At 43.0% G+C, this 23837-nt stretch overlaps 2 protein-coding genes across 4 annotated transcripts in view; both read right to left on the reverse strand.

Annotated features, from left to right (window-relative positions):
* Positions 1 to 390: 390 nt before the first annotated feature.
* Positions 391 to 8438, reverse strand: ms(2)34Fe (male sterile (2) 34Fe). Its single transcript, XM_018004912.2, has 10 exons — positions 8201 to 8438; positions 7750 to 8114; positions 7379 to 7689; positions 7226 to 7311; positions 3412 to 6007; positions 1691 to 2238; positions 1399 to 1553; positions 1090 to 1300; positions 917 to 1024; positions 391 to 857 (listed from the first exon to the last, which is right to left on the reverse strand). Exons 2-10 carry the CDS (start codon positions 8015 to 8017, stop codon positions 455 to 457), a joined length of 4686 nt encoding a protein of 1561 aa, XP_017860401.1. The 5' UTR covers positions 8018 to 8114; positions 8201 to 8438; the 3' UTR covers positions 391 to 454.
* Positions 8439 to 8566: 128 nt separating this feature from the next.
* Positions 8567 to 23837, reverse strand: part of LOC108611709 (wing blister) — a 102144-nt gene continuing 86873 nt past the window's right edge. Inside the window, exons 6-18 of one of the 3 annotated variants that reach the window (XM_018004476.2) lie at positions 17691 to 19050; positions 17375 to 17630; positions 16344 to 16740; positions 15245 to 16274; positions 14511 to 15168; positions 13707 to 14447; positions 13351 to 13633; positions 12788 to 12938; positions 12068 to 12725; positions 10020 to 10638; positions 9644 to 9777; positions 9354 to 9582; positions 8567 to 9285 (exon numbers count right to left, since the gene is read on the reverse strand). In XM_018004476.2, coding sequence (XP_017859965.1) covers positions 9134 to 9285; positions 9354 to 9582; positions 9644 to 9777; positions 10020 to 10638; positions 12068 to 12725; positions 12788 to 12938; positions 13351 to 13633; positions 13707 to 14447; positions 14511 to 15168; positions 15245 to 16274; positions 16344 to 16740; positions 17375 to 17630; positions 17691 to 19050 — 6668 coding nt within the window. In that variant the 3' untranslated portion in view covers positions 8567 to 9133. Of the gene's footprint in view, positions 9286 to 9353; positions 9583 to 9643; positions 9778 to 10019; positions 10639 to 10701; positions 11897 to 12067; positions 12726 to 12787; positions 12939 to 13350; positions 13634 to 13706; positions 14448 to 14510; positions 15169 to 15244; positions 16275 to 16343; positions 16741 to 17374; positions 17631 to 17690; positions 19051 to 23837 lie in introns of those variants that run through there. The other 2 variants (XM_089465853.1, XR_016269505.1) reach the window with 2 other exon arrangements.

A 23837-nucleotide genomic window follows, 5' to 3' on the forward strand; every position in this document is an offset into this window, starting at 1 on the left:
AAAATGGGAAACAGGCTGTTAATGATTAAAAACAAAGTGTCCCATATAAATAAATAAAATAAATTAATTAAATAAGTTCCGAAAAGGTTGTAAGTTGCATATTATGTGTGACCAAGTGTGCAAAAAATTGAGCGCAGTTTTAAAATTCATATAGCCCTTATGCGTAATTCGAATAAGTTTTAATAAGTCAAAAATCAAATGCTATGCAAATTAGAAAAAGGAAACAGCAAGCAAAAAAACAGAGTTTTACATGAAAAATAATTTTCTTTTTAAGTTTTCACATATTCTTATTACACATAATCTACTTCAAAAATTTGGATAAAAACTTCATTATACCAGATTGCTTTCAATTTGAAAAAATGAAAGATTTTTAATTTAAATAAAAATCAGTTTCTTGAGTGTTTTAACATATATTTATTACACTTCAAATGCTCGACTAAACACAAATTGTTTTCTATGTGAGAGAATTCAAGTATTTGGGGCACAAACATTTTTTGCGGCGAGATTTAGAGAGAGGCGGACCCTTGCTTGCCTGTCCTTGATCCTTTTCTGATGCTGTCATCGACTTAGTTTCCTGCTGGGCTTCACTAAAGCGCTCAAACTGCGTTTTCTCGGTGCACTTGGCGGTCATGAACTCGAAGAAATCAATATTCCGCACATGATAATGATAGTGATCCTTGAACTGGAAGTAATTCGGATAGACCTTGTGGCGTAGCATCGCCACATAGAGGCTGAGACGTTGCTGCTCCTGAAAGAGACGTCGCTTGTTCTCCAGGTGATAGTTGCGCCAGCTGCGATTGCTAATCTCCTTGTGGACGAGACCTCGCAGATGAGGATGCAAGTGGAAGATGAGCGCTCTACAAAGAGATAATCGGAGATTGGAAATATCTTTGATCTGGAAGTCCAACGAACTTACTCGCTGAAGCGATGCTTGAGCTTGCGGAACTTGATTTTCTCGAAAGGATCGAGAAACAGATGGATGCGATCTGTATAGGCCAGCTGTGCGGGTATTTCCACGAAGATTCTATTTAGGGAATCGGGAACTTTAAACTGCAAAATTTGAAGGATATTTCATTGAATTCGCTTTACCTTGTGCTCATTACAGTGGCAAATTGTGGGATATTTGGCGTTTCCGCCTTGGTGGGAAATCGTGGAAACTTGAGCATGTCCTGATCGTAGAATTTTAATGTGGTTTCCATTTTTTTCGCCATCGATTTCAGCTCCACGGGATCAATAAAAAAGTTGCCCGCACAAAAATTGAATGAGCCCATTGGAGGGATGGTCTTCATTAGCTCGATACCTGTACAAATGAATGAATAATAAGTGATATATTTTTTCTAAGCTAAGATATCAACTAATTAATTATAATAACTGAGTTTTCCTCTTGGTATTTCTTACCCTTCTTACGGCAATCATCCAGAGTGGCCTCCACAAAGTAGACGGTGCGCCATTTGGCGCAGGAGCATTTGATAAACTGGTGAAACTCTTCAACCCAGGACTGAAATGCGTTCGTCAGACCCTTTTGCATATCCACGTTTAGCTGAATGCTATCGCTGTAGGAAGAGGGAGGTCGATAGTTCTAGATGTAAAAGACAGCCTTCACTTATACTAATGAAACTGCATTAGACCAGCTCAGGCATCTCTTTCACGCTACATAGATCTGCCCTCAACTTAAAGCCCGTTAACTTACCGCACTACAAAAGTATTGTCATCGCAGCTAAATTTACGCAAATTTGCTATAATCTCCAAACGATCCATTAGCATATCGATTTGAATATTGGGTGCTTGAATGGTCACCGCGGCGCTCTGATAGGGAAATTTCAACGTTCTCTTCCCACCGGTATACTTGGTCCATTCGTCGGGATCGGGCTCGGAGGATGTATCATCGTTAATGGTTTCCTCTTCGATATCCTGCATATTTTCACGCATCGACTCCTCCTCCAATTTATAGATGCGAAATTGCAAATCGTCAGCGGAATAGATGCTCGTCTCCAGCTTCAGATCCACCTTATTGATGTGCGTAAAATTGAATTTGGTGCCGGCGTAATACTTGTTCTCAATCAAATACTCATCGGGCTCGTAAGCTGTGAAGCTATAGTCATATACATACATATCCTCAGGCTCGACTTCCTCTATAAGCTCGATTTCCTCTTCTTTCAATGTTGACTGAACTGAGTGATTTGATACCTGTGGCTCGATAAACGAACTACCTCCTGGTACATTTATATAGATGGCGCCCTGTGGAACAGTTGTCGGCATATCAGCATTAATTATGAGTTCACTAATATTTAAATGCAGGTGTTGAAATGTAAGTAAGCTGAGGAGGAACTATTCGTCTATATAATCGTGTTACAGATCGAAGAAGCAGTTCCTCTAGGCATATTTCCTCTAAGTATTTCATGTAAATATTTTCTCAATGCGTTTCCTCTAATTACTTCCTGTAAATATTTCTAAATATTTCTATTAAAGTCTTTCCTGAATTAATTACCTCTATGTATTTCTCTAAAAACTTCCTTTAAATATTTCCTCTGTCTTTAATGGTTAGCTGAGTGATCACACATTACAATTCACTCCACTTCACTTTACTGTACTGAACTGCACAACTGACCTCCACCAGGGCTGGGCTACTGAAGAAATGAAACAGCTGCTGCCCTTTATATAGAGAGAATTTTACTCAAACCCTAAGTCGCACTCAAATGTTGAGCCCGACGCTAGGTAGGGGATCGTTGCAGTCGAGCTTCAAGTGACCAATGGGAACACTCTCTGCTACTTCAAGCAATGATCTGCTGTAGTTCTTCTTCGTCTCTTGTTTTTGTTAGGCGGGGAAAGAGAGAGATAGACTAAGAAATAGACAGGGAGACAGACAGAGAGAGGGATATGCAAACAGACATACAATTTGTTGTATTTGTATGATACAAACAAGATATATAGGCAAAGAAACACGCATAGTTAAATCGGATTAGCTCAAGAATATATACATAACGCTAAATTTGTATATACCTATTAACTTAGTTACATTAATTTCTTTCTTTTCTATAGTTCTCATTAGGACTACGACGTCTTCCTCAATTTTATATATTTTCTCCCATACTCATTTTTCAAACAGGCTTGATCTAGCCTAAAAGAGGCTAAGCTGCCAACACTGGTGCTTCAAATACTCTTTCTATTGGCTATGCTTAGGCACATATACACACACATGCAAATGATTTAAGTTGAGCTATTGAGTTATTTGATGAGAGCTGCGGTTCGAATCCCGTCCAGAGTCAATTCTTTCAGGCTGTCAAAATTTTTTAAATAACTACTTAACCTTCTAGTAGAAGGTTTAGCTGTAGGCTACATAATTATCTCTAGTTAGTCTAATTATCCTCTAGTATGTAATTTGCTTTCATTTAGGATTATGTTCAACTTTACCACATCAGAATCCACATCGGCATCATTTTGCTTCTTCTTCGTCAAATGGGAGCTGCTCGAACTGATTTGCTTATCAATATCGTCCTCGGCAATGCCTTGATCCCAATGAGACGTGGTTCTGGTGGTGATCAAGGTGCCATCGCTGTGATAGCAGCGCAGTGAATCATGTGTCCAGACCATGCGCAAACCATCATCCCGCATGGCATAGCTCTCGTTGGCGTAGTAATCATGCCATTCCGTTACCCGAATCGGCTTGCCGCACCGTATCTCATGGCCCTGCACGTGGACGACGCTGCCCAGCGATGTGGTCAGCTTCAGGTGCTTGAAGGTCAGATTGAATAGCTGCATAATGAATTCCAGAAACTTTATCTCCGCATCGATGCTGGCGAATAGAGCTGTTGCCTGGGTCAATTTCATTTGACGCGCCTCCAGTTTGGCCGCCCGTGCGGCTAGAGTTTCAGATGAGGTGGAGCCCCTCTCCTGCGAACGCCGCCCCTTCGTATCCGACCCGCCTACTGTGCGATTCGTTAACGATGTATTCCTCGGCTTACTCAACTTTTTGGCCGTGCATTTGGGCAAGGGTCTGTAGCTGCTGTACGTTGATTGTGTGGAGCAGGCATTGATGAAGCTCGGATCATCCTCAACCACGCCCTCGTCCTCCTCAACCACCTCCGGCGTGCTATACAATCGATAGACCTCACCATTATAGCGCATTATCATCACCATATCGTTGTTGGTATAGAAAGTGATGACACAGCCGTAGGGCGTATAAACGCGTCGACTCTCATTCAGCTCGCTCTGCTGACCCGACCACAAGTTCTCCACATGGGTGTCGTGGCAGTAGAGGGTCAATCCATTCGGATAATTGACCACCGCCTTGGCGCATTCGTCGCCCTTGGGCTTTATCCGCAAGCTAATGCCATTCGGTGTCTGAAAACGTATATTCGGCGACACATTGTCCATTCTGCCCAGCTCGTTGACCAGGTACAATGTCTGCTTATCTATCTCAAGGGAGAGGCATTTGTTCATCTGTCTAAAGTTCCATTTCTCCTCGTAGAGCGTTATTAGGCCCTCTTCAAAGTAATATTTGGAATTTTTCACATTGATCGTCTGGCGTGCATCATCCAAATTGTAGCCCTTGAGCATCGGATGATCCGGTCGTAGACCAATATATGTTGGCTTATCAGAGTAATTCGATTTGGAAGGTTCTCTGCGAAGTCCACTGTTTCGCCCCGTGGAGGTGCGTACTGATTTGGTAGACACGCGAAAACTTTCCTTGCTCCGCAATCGGGAGAGTTGCGGTGACTTCTCCTTCGACGCAGTCTCTTTCTTTTCCACGTCCTTTTTGGTGTCCAGCATCCTTTGGGCCTTCAGCGATTTGGGGCGTACGAACACGTTCGGCTGGACAATACTATAACGCTTCCGTGGTGGACAGCTATAGGGCGTCGTGTTCGTCTCCTCGAAATCACTGGCAATGTCCAGACTAAAGGTGCTCGGATGATCGGAGTGCGGGTGTTCTCCTTTAACATCGATCGCTGTTTCGAACATCTGAGGCGTGACCAAGTCCCTGAGAAACTCCTGCATCTCATAGAGCGTAAAGTCGCGAAAGCATAGACGTGTCGGTATAACCAATTGCTTCTCATTCTCAAAGACCTCGTTCAGGACGCGCCGAAACGTGAAAAGCCGTATATTTGGCTGGATCTCCTCTATATTATAATTGTCATACTCATCGACCAGCTGTATAATGCGCTGGCACACCGAATCGTCGGTCAAATATAGTTGGGCGAATTTGGGCAAATGCTGCGGTTCCCCGTCGCCATTATAGGGCGTATAGTAGAGCTTCTCTATGATGTAGCCGGAGCTGAAATAACGCCGCAGCACATTGTACTCCAAGCACGCATGGTAGATATTTCGCATTAGGCTCTGATCCATATAGGATATAACGCTCTCGAGCAGCGTATTCGCCTGCTCGACGAACAACAGCTCGTTTTTCATCAGCTTGATAATGCTCTTGAAGGCATTCGCATAGACCTTGATTTTATCCAGAGTTTTGGTATACAAATTCGATGTGGGATTCGCTAGCATCAGTACCTCCATTTCGGTCATCAAATCGCGCGGATTACCGAACGTACACATCAATGACTCGAGGTACAAATAGACCGAGGCATCGTCATCGTGCACCGCCGGCATCTCAGCCTTCAAATAGTGTCCCTGAATGCTCAGAGAGTCGGCCATTTGAAAGCTGGCCAGCATGCTGGTGCCCGGACTCATTTTGACATCGATCTGACAATACGGCTTCACATAGTACTCGTCATATTGCTCCCGCAACACTTTCATATCGTACAGAAACCAGGTGAGCTGATCAAAAATATTCTTCGAATACCTGGCCGCCTGGCACATGGACATCTGCGGCAGCTGCTGCTGCATTATGCCAACGGGCTTGGTCGACACCCGCTTACGCAGTTTATAAATATCGGCCTGGATCATCTCGATGGTCTCGTGGCGCTCCTTCTCGATGCGTGGACGCGGCACCAGCACATCATAGGCACACTCCTTGGGCAGAAAGTGCACGATTCCACGCAGCGGCTGATTCATTCTGAAGGCGATAATGAATAAGTTATTGGAGTTACCCATAAAGGTATATCAAAAGAGGAAATTTTTGAGTGAGTGTAATGCTCATCAGGTCGTTAGCCCATCATTCCACAATTTGTGCTCAAGAGAGATCGAACATTGTTTGGATCAACGGAAATGAAACGTCTCTCATTTTTATACCCTGAACCCATTGAAAATGGGAAATCAGGGTATAATGGTTTTGTGAAAAAGTATGTAACGGGCAGAAGGAGGCGTGGCATACCCCACAAAGTATATATATTCTTGATCAGCGCGACGAGCTGAGTCGATATAGCCCTGTCCGTCTGTCCGTCCGTCCGTATGAGTGCGTCGATCTCAGAAGTTATAAGAGCTAGAGAGCTGAAATTTGGCATGCATACTCGTGAGTACCATACGCAGTACGAGTTTGCTTTATTTTTTCGATAAATTGTCCGATAACTTTTTTATCGAGAATAATCGCGTTGAGAATAATTTGCGTTGTATATAAAGCTAATCGATACAAAGATTTTGTAATTTACAGATTTTGGATACCACGCCCCCTTCTCCCCCAATTTGTAAAAAACGCATTTCAAGTACTAGAGACTTGGGCTTTGGAATGTAAACACATATTCACCATATGATTACGCTCTGAAAGTTTCATTAAGATCTTATGTCTACAAAAGAAATTATTCAACAAATAAATTCTCATAATATTGCCCACACTGCAGCGCAGCCCAAGCGCAGTCGCTGCTTACTGCGCAGTTAGCAGAGCGCAGGCTTATGCGTGCGTGTGGATGCATGTGTATGTATGTGTGCATAAAAGAAGTGCAGAATGATTAGAATATCAGCTTGGAGGGTTCAGGGTATCTCCTAGTCGAGCAGTCTCGACTGGAGCTTTCTTACTTGTTATACCCTGAACCCATTGAAAATGGGAAATCATTCTAGCTTGGACTAACGAACGAAATGAACGAAATTCAGCTGTCTCTTTTTGGAAGGAAATATGAAAATCAACCGTTGGAAAACCAAAAACCCGCTCTTCCGGCAATCCACCAATCGAAAAACCCTTAAAAAAAAAGCCAAATATTTTGTGGAGTCTATGAAAACCTGAAAACCTGATCAGATAATTCTGTTCAACTTCAAAACCTAGCCTAAAAGCGAACTTTCTTCGAGCTCATTCCATTCTCAGCCCCTAAACCAGTCAAGAAATTATTTTCGTCCAACTTACACGAGCAGAGTCTTGTAGAAGTCATTTTTGATGGTACCAATGATGACAATGATTATTGTCGTGTTGGCAGGAGCATCTTTAATATACTGAAATCGAATTGAAGAAAAATAAAATTAGAATTGACAAGAAGACAAATTCATTTCGTAGCCTTACCCGACGCTTTGACAGCGGTTGGCCCTTGCCCACTTTGTGGTGTTCCTTGGCCGTTACACTAAAGCATGTGATTTTGGCCAACGAAACGGCGTCGGTGTCCTTGGACTTGGCCGAGCGTTTCGACTCGGCTGGCTTTTCCTTTTTGGAGTCAGGCGAACGTATCTTTAGCTGGGCGGGCATATTCTTCTGATAGTACTTGAGCATATTGAAGCTCAGCTCCGCTTCAATCTTGCGGGTTATAAACTCATATTCACGCAGACAGCTCTGAATGCGCATCAGCGTATGGGTCACAGGATCGGTGCTCAAAAGTTCTAGTCGTAAACACCCAAAATGCTGGTCAGCTGAGGTAAGTCAGTTAGTGCTCTGCTCACCTGAGTGTCTGCCCTTGCCGCTGGTACGAGTCTTCCTCCGGTTGGCCAAGCGATTATCCTCCAGTTCACCATCCAGATCGATGACAAACAGAAATTGTCGCAGCCCAAGCTTGATCTGATTGATATATTCATCTCGCACCGCTCGCAACCCGTTGTCATAGAAATTAACGCAGAAAATTTCGTAGCTTCCTGATGTCGATGAGGTCAGAGACTTTCGAGTGCTACGACGACCGCTATATTCCGTTCTTCGGGTACTCAATACACTCATAATGGCCAGTTTATTTTCGAATGTATCCGGTGTTTCAGAAATATAAAAACCGAAAATATTCCTTTGTTTGTGAAGGTTAAGGCAAATTCAACTGACACTAAATTTATATTATTTTATTTATATATTTATTAATTTTTTATTTATTTAATTTAAAAAAAAAAAAATTTAATTTAAAATACTTACATAATCGTGCCGCTTAAGCTAACAAATCTAGAATAGTAATTCAATATTCTCCAGTTAAAAATCGAAACTTAGGAATCGAGATGAGCGAAGAAAAATATTATGAACTTGTGTTCAAAAGTCGGAAGACTCCTTCAAGGGGAATTTGCCATACTCAATATTAGATATTCCAATAGGTTTTGTATAATAAATAATGATCAAATCGAAGCAGTCTAAATCCACATAAATATTATATAAAATATACCTACAGGGGTATTTTTTATATATAATATAAATGAAACGCAAACATAATTTACGTATATTCCAAATAATACAAGGAAAACTTCATATATTAAGGATCTACGCAGCAAAAAAATATACATACATATATTTACTACACAAATTTTATTTTTTAAATCATTTTATATTTTAGAACATTCAAACGTAAAGTTAATTTAAATATGAAAATCTTACGCTAAATATGTGTTATGTACAAATGAATATATGTATGTATATATTTAAATTATGAAGTACACTAATCGAAATACTTATACGATATTGAAATATGTTTATAAATATTAATAGGCAATGTACAAATGGGAGATTCACAGGGTATACAGTTAAAAAAATTCAAATAAAATCGATGCGCAAACTTAAAGCCTCTTTAAAATAAAAAGAAAATAAATTAAAAGTTAAATAAATTAAATATTTGTGTAGGGCATACATGTATAAAATATATATGTATGTAGTACATAAAATGCAGTCACTGGCTAAACGTATAGCTAGGTAAATATTACTTATATGGCAGTGATATGCTACGAACTGGACGTTGTCTAAGTCTAAGTCTAAAACTCCTATTTGATCACAATGCATTTGGAAAAAGTTTTGGTGTGGCATCAACAACAGGAACCAGAAATCGTTCCGCGATCTAAACATATTTCGTTAGATAGATATAGTTCAATCATCGCTGGAGACAAGACACTCGCTGAGCAGCACATTGTGCAGATCATCCATATCGATCCAATCGCGTCTCTCATTGCGTATGGAGACATTACGTATGCAGCCCTTGAAGTTATCGCGAGACAACAAACAGCCACTCGGTGCAATATCTGAAATACACATATTTATGCAAGTTAAACAAGTCGTTATATATAGTAGTATCCCAATATAAGCTCACCTGGCAGTCCGCCTATGTAGAGGGGCGAACGTGTTTGCACCTTGCCCGCATTGCGTTGGCTCGACATGCTGATCGTAGCTGGGAGCTGATCGATCCTCAGTGCAATCTGTTCGCCGTCATAGAGCGCGGATATGTTGTGCCATTTGTTGTCGCACAGAGCATATTTGTCCGGCAGCGTAGACTCCACGCGGAAGGGCACACCATCGCCCAGATCACAAGAGAAAACGATCTGTTATAGAGGGAATACTTTTATATATACCAAAGATTTTTCAAAGTTTAGTAAAACTCACATTGCCATTGCTTAGCTCCAGTGAGAGCGAAGGAAAGTTGTTGGGCTCGGATACGCTTAGCAATATGCCGGATAGCTCAGAGGTGCGAAATTCCAATTCCAGTTCCAAATATTTGGCCACATGAAAGTTTCTCTCTGCAAGTGAAGAACATAAGAGTTAGACATGATTCATATAAAGGTAGTGAAAATGAAGAGGAGAGAAGTTAGCTCTACTTAGATAAGAGAGAATGTTCCGATGGCAGCTAATAAATCGGCTAGACTGAAGGAAATGTGAAATCATAGAAATTCACACGAGAAAAGAATCCTTAAATAGCTGTATTCTATGTGGATTGTATCGTCAGTCGTGCCCACTTTGAAATTAGACCCCGCCCACTCACTGTATATGGCATAGGCATCGCCTGGGAAGTAGCTGCCTCGCTCCACTTTCGGAAAACATTGTCCGACATTTGCATGCTTGCCCGGCCGTGCCAGATCCTGTGTGCTATTGTTGATGCTGAATCGCCGCAGACAGCCCTTGAAGGGCTCGAGGCGCATATAGAGCTCCGAGGGCACCTTGACCGGTGCCTGGGGCAGGCCACCCACCAGCATTAGCTGTGAGGCGCCTATTTTCTTGGGCACCTTCATCTGGGCCGAAGTCTTTTGATCTGTGCGTCCAATCTCAACGCTCAGCGTAACCTTGCGATCGTGGCAGCCGATCGTGACCCGATGCCATTCGCCGTCGTTCAGCTTGGCGGTCAGCAGCAGCTCCTCGCGCCTTCGTCCGCGCACTATCAACACCAGCTGGCCATCCTTGAGCAGCAGGGTGACGTAGTGCTTGGGCTTCTCCTTGCTGCCCGGCGACAAATAGAGCATGCCATTCGGATAGAACGAGCGGAACTCGAAGCTCAGCTGGAAGTTGCGCTGCCAGAAGTGACGCTCGGGCAGCTTCAGCTGCGAGTAGCTATAGAGCTCGTCGCCGAACTTGAAGGCATTCGGTTCGTATGAGTAGCTTCCGATCTGTAAGCAAATGGAAAGGATTAATCGAAGCTTTTGATTGAACTGAATGGGAACTTAACTCACCGCGACGACTTTGTGTTAGTTCTGAGCTTTTGTGAGCGAGCTTTCACAGCGTGAGGTTAAAAAATAATAAAATAACTGGCATGATTTTTTGTTTCTTTTTCGTTTGTTAAAAAATGTTCGTTCGCTTTTATTTAAAAATGTGATAACAAGTTGAAGAAGGCAAAAAGTTATTCGTATGATACATCAATGAAAGCAAAAACGTACACAAAGCGTTGATGAGTGAAAAATGTGATGTAAATATGTGATGTTTATAGATAATTTAAAAACGTATCGATAGATTCTTCCTTATAGACTATTTTTGAGCTTATAATATACAAAAGATATATGTTATGAAAATATGAAATATTTACATAATAAGTGTGCTGTTGTCAAGTGTAATTTAACATCCAAATGCGACCCAGAGCTTTTTGAAACTTAACATTTATGATACTTCTTAAATTTAACAAAGCTGGCTAACAAGAGCTTTCAAAAGAAATATGAGCTTTAAGAAACTTTTAAGCTGAAATTGATGCTTGTATATAGCATTGAAACGATGGTATCAAGCTTATAAAGTTGTTTGAGTGACTTAAATTAGAACTGAACTTAGATAGCTTTGATAGAGAATACACATCTTTATCTGTGTAAACTTTATGAAAAAATAACAAAATAACAATTTAAATTCAATTGAGAGCTTTTAAAAATCGAGTGTTAAAATTCAGTAGCTGCGAACTGAGACTAGGTGTATGTTAATGCAGCTTTCAGCAAGAGTTTTAATAAACTTAAAGAAAATGTAGAAGCTTTTGTATACTAAAAAGTTATTATAAATTTTAAAAGAGTTTTATATGCTTTCCAACCAAATTGTTGCTCATTGTGAACCAACTTCCATTGAATGCTTAAATCTAGTTAAGCCAGCTTACAAGAGCTTTTTGAGCATACAAAACAGCTTTTGACTCTGTAAACTAGCTTGCATGTCAAAAAAGCTTAAAAGCTTTAGCGAATGACATCGTTTGGTTAAATCTGAGGTTATATTTTGATGATTTTGTATGATTAATCCACATGTAGACCACATTGAGTAGCTATGTTTAGTAAGCTGAATTTGATTGATTTGTTTTTTGTTTAGGCGAAATTAGTATACAAAAGAGCTTTTCTTGCAGCGCAGCGCTTGAAGCTTTTTGCGTAGCAGCTTTTGTGACATAATTGCTTAGCAACTAAAATCCTATAAGAACAAAAAGAAACATTTAAGTCGATCAGAATGTTGAGAGTTAGATAGCCACAAATCTCTATATATAAATGATATATATATATACGTGATATATACATGCAATAAACCCAAACCCTCAATTCCCGTTACCCACAAAATACCAGCGAATTTATATTACAAACTTACCCGCTTGCAGCCCTCCGGTGAGGCGGTGAAACTCTTCCCAATCATCGGCTCCGTCTTGAGCAGCACATCGTAGAGAGCGCCCTTGGGACTGCCCATGACCGGACCGTTGCGTCCGATCTGCACATTGACAAAGGTCAGGGCATCATTGAAATTGATCGTACGGTTATTGAACACCACATCCCGCACGGCACCCTCCAGCTTCACAAAGGTGGGCGCCAAGGGTGTGTAAATCTCGTGGGGCGGTGCACCGCCTATGTAAAGCCCGCCCGCATCCTGGGGCAGACTGATGAGCGAGGGTGAGCCCGTCAGGGTGCGCACCTCCTGCAGTTCATCGTCCACCATCAGCTCCAGACGGCGTCCAGTCTTACTAAGATTGATCACATGCAGCTCGCCATCGTTCAGCTGGCTGGCATTGGAGGACATTTTGATGAAACTGCGGCCGGAGTTGATCCACACCTGCAGCTGGCCGTCGACCAGACTCATCGAATAGTTGCCCTTGATGTCCTTGGCATCGTAGTCGGCCAGCACTTCGGGTGGATACGCAGCCAGCAGCAGCAAACAATCCGCTTGAAGTGTGCGGAACACCAGAGCCGCATTGGCACGCTTGCGCAGCGATTGCGAGGGCAGCTCCAAATAGCCATTGCCCGAGAAGCCAGCTCTGTGGAGGAGCAGACAGGTATGTTAATAGGGATTGTGTAAGATAAGAATGTGTGTACATACTTTGTAATCATGTCCTTGCAGGAAGACTCCACGCCAAAGTAAGTAGAGCTCTCGAGCGGATCATAAGTCTCGCCATTCACCTGCACATCCATCATGCAGCCAAGGAAGGGATTGTCCGCGCCGGGTGCTTTAGTGGTGCCTGAAGTAAAGCCTATAAAAATAAACGGTATGTGTGAGTATATATCTATATATAGTGCGAGCCTGGTGATGGACTACTTATGTCATTAAGAACTAGTCTCACGACACTTGGAGGTAGGAAATGAGTACGATATATTTCAGTCAGTCATAAGAAATAATAATAGCTTATAAATACAGTAGAATTCGGTTATAACGACGCCCTTGGAGGACGTTATAACCATATAAATTTACTCATAAGAGTTTAACTGGGAACCAGAGCTTTCGTCGTAAGAACCGTACGGACTCTATAAGCGGAGTCGTTATAACCGGAGTCGTACTGCATACATAACCTATTTTTCTATTGGATATGTCTCTTAGTCGCACTCAATTATATTTCAATTAATTCCATATTCTTGGACAGACTCAGCCGATGGCCAATGCCCTACCTGGTGGCACGCCTCCCAGATAATACACCGCCTTGGACAGATCCGGCAGCATGTGACTCTTCACGGGCAATGTGGGTGCGCCGGAGATGGGGCGATCATTGTTCACGCGTAGCATTCCATTCTCGGTGCTGCGTCGTGTGGAGAACTCGCGGGCCGCCTCGATTTTGATCCACTGGCCAGTGTTGTACTTTTTGGTGGTGTTGATCTCCAGCTTGGACTCGTCGCCATAATCGATGCGGAACATGATGCGACCGCGACTCAACGTGACCGATACGGAGCGGTTCTATAAAGGAAGAGAGAGAGGGAGAGAGAGGTGAGTGGATTGAAGGCGGTTGAAGTAAAGTCATTAAACTCACATTCTTGTCATCAACCGCCAGGAAGAGCAACGCATTCTCGTCCAGCGTGCGGAAGGTCATCTGCAGCGCAAAGAGATTCTTGCGATAGGGACGCGGTCGCGTCTTCTTCAGCTGCGCATAGCCGAGGCCATTGAAGTGCCGTGCCACCGAGGAGGCCGATGATTCCCTGGCGCCAATCATGGCACCGCCACACCGTCCCTCGCTGCTCATAAAGTTCCATATGCCCAGCGGTTTATTGTCCACTTCCACCTGGTGCACGACTACATTTAGACCCGGCGTTTGGTCCTTGGAGGCTTGGCCGCCCAGCAAGATGCGCTCGTCGTGTGTCTGATAGAAACGCGTGTGCTCCGCATCCGTGGAGCCCGTGACCGGAGACCCGGGCATCAGGGAGCCAAAGTTGTTCATGCGACGCACCAGCAGGCTGCCCAGGTTCAGTGTGCGATTCGCTTCCACGTGATACCAGGCGTCGTCGTATTTGGGATCGCGCGTCTGCACTTCGAGCGGATGGGTTATGGTCGCCGTGCTGCCGCCCAGATACCAAATCAGGCGCACGTGCCTCTTGTACAGCTCCAATGTGATGTGGCGACCCTCGCTGCCCTGCACGAGCAGCAGCGGCGAGTTGCCCATGTGATTGGCGAGGCTGAAGCTTAGGCGCAGCGAATTGGAGGTGCTCAGGCCATAGGAGACGGGCAAATAGCTGCGACTGCACTTGGGGCCCAGCGACTCCAACGAGACATCAATCTGGCCCAAGGAGAAATATATTTAAACCAAGTTAAAGTAGAGTGAATGAGCTCGTCCACTTACCGCCTCGGCTGCATGCCTAGCCTTGGCTATTTGATCTCTCAGCTGCTGCAGCTGGCTGGCCATGCTGTTGTTCCACTGCTCGAAGATCTGCTGCTCCTTGGCCGCCTGCTGCTCGATGTAGCTGAGCGAGACGTTGCCCAGCCGCAAATTTGTCTTCGTCAGCGAGATGTTCTCCTCGGCCATGCCCAGTTTGATCTCCCAGTCTGGCTCGAGCATGGCAAAGGATTTGCGCATATGCTGTATGGATTGCTGCAGCTCCTTCGCCTTCCTCAGCTCCTGGCGCATCTCGTCGCTGGTGTGCTGCGCCAGTTTCATGCTCTGCTGCGCATTGCGTCGCGCCGAGCTATTCCTGAGCAACTGCAGCTGGCTGGTGATGTTATTGCTGCGCTGTCCCGTCTCAAAGATGGTGCGCTTAATGCCCTCCACTTGCTGTTGCTGCTGCTGCAGCTTGCCCTTCAGCACGGTGGACTTTTGCATTTGCTGCAAGGCCTCACGCTGCAGCTGCTTGGAACGCTGCAGCGAGTGCTTGGCACGCTCGATCATCGAGCTGCCGTCGCCGGGATAAAGTGTGCGTTGGGCCTCGAACACGCGCTCCTTGGCCAGCAGCGATGCCTGCTGAGCGGCAGCAATGGCCAGCGAAATGTTGCTGTGGGCGGAGCTGAGGGAGAGAGAGAGAGAGAGAGATTGGGTGAGTAAGGAATGCTCCTGTTGGGCTATGGACTATCACGACTCACCTGGCCAGCATGGCAATGCGTGCGGCATTGCGCGTCGGCTGGAATTGTTTGGCATATTCGTTGGAGCGTTCGAGCAGCCGTGTTGCATGCTTCTCTGCCTTGGGTAGCCAATGCTTGCGCACCTCGCGCTGCAGCTCCGAATCCTCCAGAAGCGTCGCATTCAGCTGAGCAGCTGCAGCAGCCAATTGGCGTCGCTGCTCGTTCAGTTGCAACTGATGCTCAATGCTCGTTCGAAGATTTTTGTAGCCGAGCTCAGTTTGATCCGGATTCAATTGTTGCTGTATGTGTTGGTCCAGTGCGCTCAGCTCCTGGTACTGCTCGGCCACATGGCCGCTGAGATTGCGCACATGCTCGAGCACATCGTCCGCCTCGCTCTCCACGTCCTGGGTGCGATCGAGGTGCAGCCGCATATCGGCCACCCGATAATTGGTTTGATTCAGATCGCGCCAGAGCATCTCGAGGCGCGCTCGCTGATCGTAGGCCGCATCGGAGGCGTTGCCGGTGGCGTAGAAGAGCTGCCAGGCGCAGTCGCTGGAGCTGCGTATATCCTGGACCACATGATGATGCTGCTGAATGGCTTCCAGATAGAATCGGGCTTGCTTCAGGGCCGTGGGCAGACTGAGATGATGAGCAGCCGTGCCATAGTTGCGCAAGTCCTGCAATGTCTGCATTTGCTCGCCACGCATTTTGCGCACATCCTGCTGGAGGACCAGAGCCGACTCCTGCATCGACTGGAGCGCATGCTGGCGCTTGCCAATGGTGGCCAGAGCTTTCCGGGACTGGAACTTATTGTTCTCCGCATGCGCATCCATCTTGAGCAGGGCGCCCACGTCATAGCCCAATAGCAGCTGCCGGGCCTGGCTGACGTCCTGCTGGCGGGCACGCCACTCCTTATAGGCGCGCTCGTATTCACTCAACTTGAGGTAAGGCGCCGGAATGCCCGTCAAATCCATGTTGTGCAGCCCGCGGCGCAGCTTGTGCCCCACCAGCTCCACATAGTCCAGCAGCAGCAGCGTGCAGTTGTCGCAAACTGGTTAAGGCAAAGTTTGTACATCCATTGAATATAGTTTGAACAGGGTATATCATTTCGTATACTCACGCCTGCAGCCCTTGTCTTGCAGATGATGACGCGGTGCCATGCACTTATCGCACTTTAGGCCTGTCACGCCCTCCCGGCAGTGGCACTGCCCCGTTTGAGCATCACAGCCCTCCGCCCGTATGCCATCCACGTGGCAGTCGCACGCCTGGCAGCTGCTGTTCGGATACTGCATCGGACTGCCAAAGTAGCCCGGCTGACAGTGCTCGCACAGGCGGCCCGTGTAGCCGGGCTTGCAGACGCAGCTCACTTCGCCCTCGCGCACATTGCAGCCGCGTGCAAAATTGCGATTCGTCTCCGGGCAGGGGCAGGCCTGGCATCCGTGCCGTGAGTTCGGATCACCGTAGTAGCCGTCGGCGCAGTGCTGGCAATGCGCGCCGCCGCTATTATCGCGACAATTCTGCAAGAGTAATTTGCCAGTGTTAAACAAAGTTAATATTGCAAAAAAAAAAAAAAAAAAAAAAAAAAAAAAAAAAAAAAAAAAAAAAAAACAAAAATAATAATAATAATAAAAATAATAAATTAATAAAAATAAATAATAAAAATAATGAATAATAAAAATAATTAATAATAACAATAGATATTGATAAAAAAATTAATATTAATATAACAAAATATATATGATTTATTATAATAAATATAATTTTTTTCATAATTAAATTATAAATATATTCCTCAAACTTTGCAAGAAATTATATTTAATATTTTACATACAGATGTATTAAAATTGCAATTACTAAATTCAATTTGCATAAAATACTCAATTTTGCTTGTTGGCAGCGTGAGCTGCATACCAATTTGAAAAGGATCACAACTCACTTGCCAGTGAACCAATGAACCAGTTCGCAACAAAGTAACAAACGTGCTCGAGCTTGGCCGCAGTTCAGTGAAAAAGCAAATGGCGACGCAAACAAGTGCAGTGCGCGAATATTATACTAATCGGACTTCATTTAATTTAATTTCATTCATTCAAGTGATAGTGCGCATTTCAAAGAGAATTTTATGCATTATAATTATTCACGCGTATTTCTTACCAAGCAGACGCCGGTTTCGCGATCGCAGTCATTGCTGCGTCCATTGCAATGGCAGGGAGCCGCGCGTCCAATCAGATCTTCGATGAAAACGCTTTCCACGTCGCTGGTGTTGCGCCAGCGGTAAAACGAGCGTCCCGGATCTTGGCAGGAGAGGCCAGCGAAACGTTTCGGGCACTTACACTGCTCCACACCCTTGGCCAGCAGATTGGTGGAGCCCTGCACATAGATCGCAGCATCCATGTGAACGCTGTGCAAGCTGTGAAGCAAATACAAATATTGAAGGCGAAATTCAAGTTGAAATCTGTGAGAAACTTACACAACTTGCTGAAAATCAGCAAAGGCAAAGGCGCGCAGGAAAATATGCTTCACATTTTGCAGCGCCGCCATCAAGGTGCCGCGGTCCACCGCCTGGTTGTTCTGGTGGTATTTCCAGTAGGATTCGTGGAGCGGCACGCGATGGGTCACATTCAGCGAGTACTCGAATTCCTCGTGCTCATAAAAGTCCAAAACCAGCTTCGTGTGCGCGTGCAGCTGCACGAGCGGATATTGCGACAATATCTTCCTCTCCAGCGGCATCTGAGCGCCATCGGTGATCAGTGAGAAGTAGAGATAACCACCGTAGCTGGTGGTGCGATCGCCGTAGAATTGTGGCGGCAGCTGGAAGTAGAGCGGCTGATAGAACTGCGTATAGGCGCCAATGGATACATTGCCCGTGGAGCGGGGCACAAGGCTCAAGTCATTCATTCGCTGTATTTCCGCATCCTCGCGATATGAGACGCTGCCCGCCATTTGGACGACGACAATGTACTCGAAGTCGCCATTGGGCACGTGTTGTGGGCGCAACTGTTGCACGCTCAGATTACGCGCCTCCGGCATGCGAATGTGACCCCAGGAGAGTTCACTCTGCTCGCACTCAGCGGCGCGCCCGAAGCAGAAGCAACGGGTGCAGCCCTCGGGATTGAGTGCGGACAGGCCAAAGGTGCTCTGCATGCAGGTGTCGCACTTGAGGCCCACCACGAGAGATTTGCATGGACACTGGCCGTTCGAGTCGCAGGCAATGAGTCCGTCCGCACGCGTAAAGGAGCCTTCTACGTCGCAGCCACAGCGCCGGCACTCCGGATAGCCAAAGTAGCCGACGGCACAGCTATTGCAGGTGCGTCCCGCATAGCCCTCACGGCACTGGCACTGCCCGCCCACGGTGGCGCACTGCTGCCCAATGGAGCCGATGTGATCGCATTCGCACTCGCGACAGCCTAGACGCGCCTGCCAGCCCCAGGTGCCGGGCACACACTGCCCGCAGCCCAGGCCACGCGTATACTTGGGGCATATGCAGCGGCCGTTGAGCGGATCACAGACCTGACCCTCTGCTGCGCATGCGGCACACCGTTGGCAGCCATCCGTGCTGAAGCCATAGAAGCCTTCGGTGCACTCATTGCAATGCCGGCCCCCAACGCCTATTTTGCAATCGCATTGGCCCGTCCACGGATTGCATTCGTGTCCGCGTGCTCCGTGCGGATCGCATTGGCAGTCGTGACAGCCGACGCCCTGCGTCAGATTCCAGTGGCCCGGCTTGCACTTGTCGCAGCGGCGCCCAGCCACGTTCAGCAGGCAGGAACATTGCCCGGTGCGCTTGTCGCAAGCCGTAGACAGAGAGCCCACTGGACTGCATTGGCAATCTGTAATGACAGGTAAGGATAAATTATTAAATATTGGAATATTGAATTTACTAATCCAGTTAATTACTTCAACTATATTTCATAAATAATTTTTCAATATTGGAAAAATGAGGTGGGAATTCAGCTATATGAACTACTAAATAAGTAAAAAATTTATTTAATTTCAAAATTTTTAAAAATATGCATGAGATATAAATTGAATGTGACATTGAGACATTGAAATATTAAATTGAACGGCATAAGTTAATTTTCTTATATTTATTAAATAATTCAATATTGAGAATATAAGGTGGAGATTCGGCTATATGAACCACTAAAATAGTTAATTTAATATTTAATTTAATAATCGTTTAAAATATACATTGGGATATAAAATGAATGTCAAATTGCGACATTGGAATATTAAATCGAACGGCATTGGTTGACTATTTCATTTATATTTAATGAATAATTAAATATTAAGAATATAAAGTGGGAATTTGGCTATATAAACTACTGAAATTATTTATTAATTATTTAATAAATATTTCAATATAAATTGGTGGGGTTCCTAATAGACTTCTAAGGGCGATCAATTAAATTGCAAAATTTTTGAGTTTTCAGTATAAATAATATTAAAATATAAATATTTTACAATTTTCTATTCGACTGAAATTGCATCAACTCATGAATTCTTTAATTCCTAAAAAACAAATTAGGTAAATGCTCAAGAGTATAAATTATAATATATATATAAATTATAATTAAATAAATTATAATTAAATATTGTTGGCAAAGATTTCATTAGGCACAGATCCATCAAATTTGTTTACAAACCAAAACTTTGCGCATTATATTTTTTTATTGCTGTAACTTGTTGATTTCTGGCAGTCGATAAAAGCCTGCGCCACTTAACACTTAAAAAACCCGCGCCGCCCTATCCGCATAAATCTAAACGATCTTAACGATTCTAGCTTTAAGAGCTTTCAAAGTAAACAATAAAAAAACAAACGAATCAAACTAAAAAACTACCGAAAACACTTGCAAAATAATTTTGTTGTTGCCAATTATTCAGCTGTAATAAATGGGCATAAAATTTGCACGCATAAAAAAGTGAAAAATAATCTGTCAACAGGAAAATTTGAAATTTTAAAATGCCACCAACACAGACACGCTCGGAAAAGACGAGAGAAAAACCAAAAAATATGATAATTCATAAATATTAATAATAATTTTGTTTTTCTTTTTGATTGGGGGCGCGCCAGATATTTGGCACATGGTTTTCAGCATGTGAATGTGACATTTACAAAATGTTTCTCTCAAATTTCGAGAGGTGCTGCCGCTGCAGCACTGAACCAATCTATTTTGTCGCGTTTGTAATTTATGTTTCCTGACCAAGCAAAAAAGAGAAAAAATAATCAACAACATTTAACATTTTTGTTTTTTTTTTTTTTTTTTTTTTGTGGAAAAGCAAGCTGCATGTCTCATTATTCAATGACAAACTGACGGTAAAAAAAATCGAATGTTTAGCTGCATTTGAATGCAAATTAATGTGCCATTCATTAGCGCCGCTGCAATCGATCATTCGGCGCAGTTTGACAAGCACTGCGAAAGGTCAAAGCGCTTCAAATTGTCCATTATCAATGGCTTTCAAAATGCAGTTAACTGCAAAACTTGTTGTTTAATACCAAAGTTTATGTTCGCTCAAAAATAAACGCTCGCATTACAAATTTGCATATGACTTGAAAAATTTCCGTTTTTTTATGACACGGACAGCGTGTGGCATGCCACTTGTTTTTGTGAGCGAGTTCAACATACTCGTGACTCCAATCCTCCAAAATGCCAGCAGACTCGAATTTGTTTACTACAGATGAAAAAAAAAAACTAATCGAGCAAATATAATGCTCAAGCATAATTCAGTTGTCGAGACGTCTTAACGATGTCTGCCTGTAAGCCTCTATGGATATGGCCACATAAACTCCATCATTTTCACGATTTTCGCGTGCCTCCATAATGGAGACATACGGATTAACGTATGCCACATAAATGTGCTCGCAATACGACACCGATGCATGCCTGAATGCAAACATAATGAGAATTTACTGAAGGAGTGGGGGGAGAGGGAAACCACAATCCATTGAAATGGGTAAATTCTTTAATATATGATAGGGAGATTAGCTATTTATTGTCTTGAGATTTAGTTTGGAAAAAGAGAAATCTGGAAACTGGGTCAATTCTTAAGAGAAAAAGCTAGAGCTATATTATACTATATTTTCTTTACTCTTAGGTTCCTTTGAGTCTTAAATTTATTTACTTAAATTCTATAGTAAATACAGTTGTTATTTGTGAGCTTCTGCATATATATTTAATTTTTTATTATTTATATTATTTATATCATACAAAACTTCTATTCAACTCTCCATCCCCATTTTATATTTATTATATTTTTTCATCAATTTTTTGTATGCCAATGATCTCAACTTTGATATGGCTCCCTTCTCTCCTACTCAATTATTTTGAACGCATCTTTGATGATTCTATTTGTTAAATTATTCATTTCTGCAGTCTTCAATTGCTGATAAAGGCTATTTATAAGTTATTATGCTCATCTGAATGACTCCATATTCCGCTGCTCAATTAATTTCTGCTTCACGTGATGATTCTATTTGTTAAAGTATAAAATTCTTCGATAAATCGTTCTTTTTTGCGCTGCTATATTTTAATATTCTCAACTGGAGAATGACTCCACCTTCGACTACTCAATTTAATTGTGTTCGCTGTGGTTAATTTATTCACTTCAACAGCTGAATTGACTTTGTGGGCGCCGCAAACACAACACCGGCAACCATTTATTATAACAAACAAAACGCTATAATTAGTGGAATACCCTGTAAATTTAAAGTTGGGTATGCAGACTGGAAATGAGATATATATGGCAGAGGCAAAAAAGTCAGGGTATATGAGTATTTATAGTATGCATGTAGTCTTTGATTTTTTCAGATTTTTATCTTTTGTAATTTTTTATTAACTATATTTTATAGATATCCTATAATTGCTTCTAGATTCTTATTTATAAATGTATAATTGAGAAATATAAGATGTTGCTAGATATTAAGAGCAGCTTGTATAAGAATTAACTTACAGAGTATCTTCAGGCCAACGCTTGCTGCACTCAAATCGGATGCAATTTCCTGAACCGAGTTAACATTCGATTAATTTATGGGGCACACGAAAACAATCGAGGAGACTCGCTTGATTCGCGAGAACTGTGACTATTATGACGCTCCAGCGCCGAATTCGATCAAAGAAAGCATAAATAATTCCTAGTGGGAGTGTGAGTGGGGATTGGAACTGGGAAATGGCAACTGGGAATTGTGGACTGGTTGGATGGTCGGTTGCCTGGCTGGCTGGCTGGCTGGTTGGCTGGTTAGCCGTCGAGGCTGGCAGGACCAGTCGCTGCCCGACCTGGCCGAGACAAAATGTATGCAAACGGGTTAATTAACAACGAAATTTCGAGCGCTAGGCTACGTGAGGCTATTAAAGCAAGCAAAGCTAAAGCACAGCTGGGTGGTCGATAGTCAGCCTCTTTGCAGCTCTTTGCATCTCTACTGCTCGCTCTCTCCCTCTCTTTCCTTCTTTTTTATTTGGGTCAACGGTGGGCGGCTAACGAGACAATAACAACACACCAATAAAAATAGGCAACAACTGTTGCTGTTAACGCATTACGCCTGCATTTACTACCAACAGCCACCGTTGGCCAACTTGCATTTTGACATTTCAAATGTCAACTTATACATAAATCTTGTCCAGGCAGAGCTGCTCATTCACTCACTAACTCACTAAGTCAGCCACTCAGTCAGTCAGTCAGTCAGTCAGTCTGGCTGTCTGTCAATCATATAGTAAGCTACTCAATGAACGGTCAGCGCTTTACCACAAAGATTGTTATCGCTCTTGCCTACAGAGGCTTAATTGCCGTTTGATATGTGCAACTAATGTGTCTTAAATGCACTCACTCTAATGGGGTATAATAATGCTTCAGTTAGGGGAATTCGCAATAGATAAACGATAGCTGGCATAGTGATAATATATCATTTAAAGGATTTGGCACAATATTCTACTAGTATTCTCTTTTCAGTTATAAAGTGATGTATATCATTTATACACATAAAGAAAAGAAATACAAGAAGCTTAAAGATTTTATCAGTAGTTAATAAATAAGTTTAAAAAAAATTATATTTAGTTATTATATATTCTCTTCTCAAATATAAATTAAGCTTAAAGTGCTCAGAAAAGATTTTATCATTCAATAATATATAATTTCATAAAAAATATTATATATTTATTTATTATATATTCTCTTCTCAATAACATTAAAAAGAATAGGTTTTATCATTAATTAATATATACTTTTATAAAATATATAATATATTTAGTTATAATATATTCTCTTCTCAAATACAAAATAGAGCATCTAAAAGCCGTCTATGCAATATAATTTTCTTTTTTTGGTATCTCAACAATTTTTTTTATTTTTTTTTATTTTGCTGCTGATTGGAGATTTATGATAATTGATTGACCGCGTTGGCGCGAGTTTTTCTCTGGCAATCCGCACATTGCGCATACGCAACGTTGTCGGCTGGCTGCCCGCTTCGCTAGCTGCTAGATTGCAGAATAAATCATTGAATCAATATTTTGTCATGTCTAAAGTGAAAAACTGTTTGGCAGCCAAACACGTGCTCCACATTTTGGCTCCACATTGCAGCAGATTATTTATATTTTTTTCTGAATTGAAAAAAAAAAAAAAAATC

The sequence above is a fragment of the Drosophila arizonae genome, chromosome 3 (genome assembly GCF_054131065.1).
Source record: "Drosophila arizonae isolate 15081-1271.41 chromosome 3, UAZ_ARI_1.0, whole genome shotgun sequence".
NCBI classification, from domain to species: domain Eukaryota; kingdom Metazoa; phylum Arthropoda; class Insecta; order Diptera; family Drosophilidae; genus Drosophila; species Drosophila arizonae.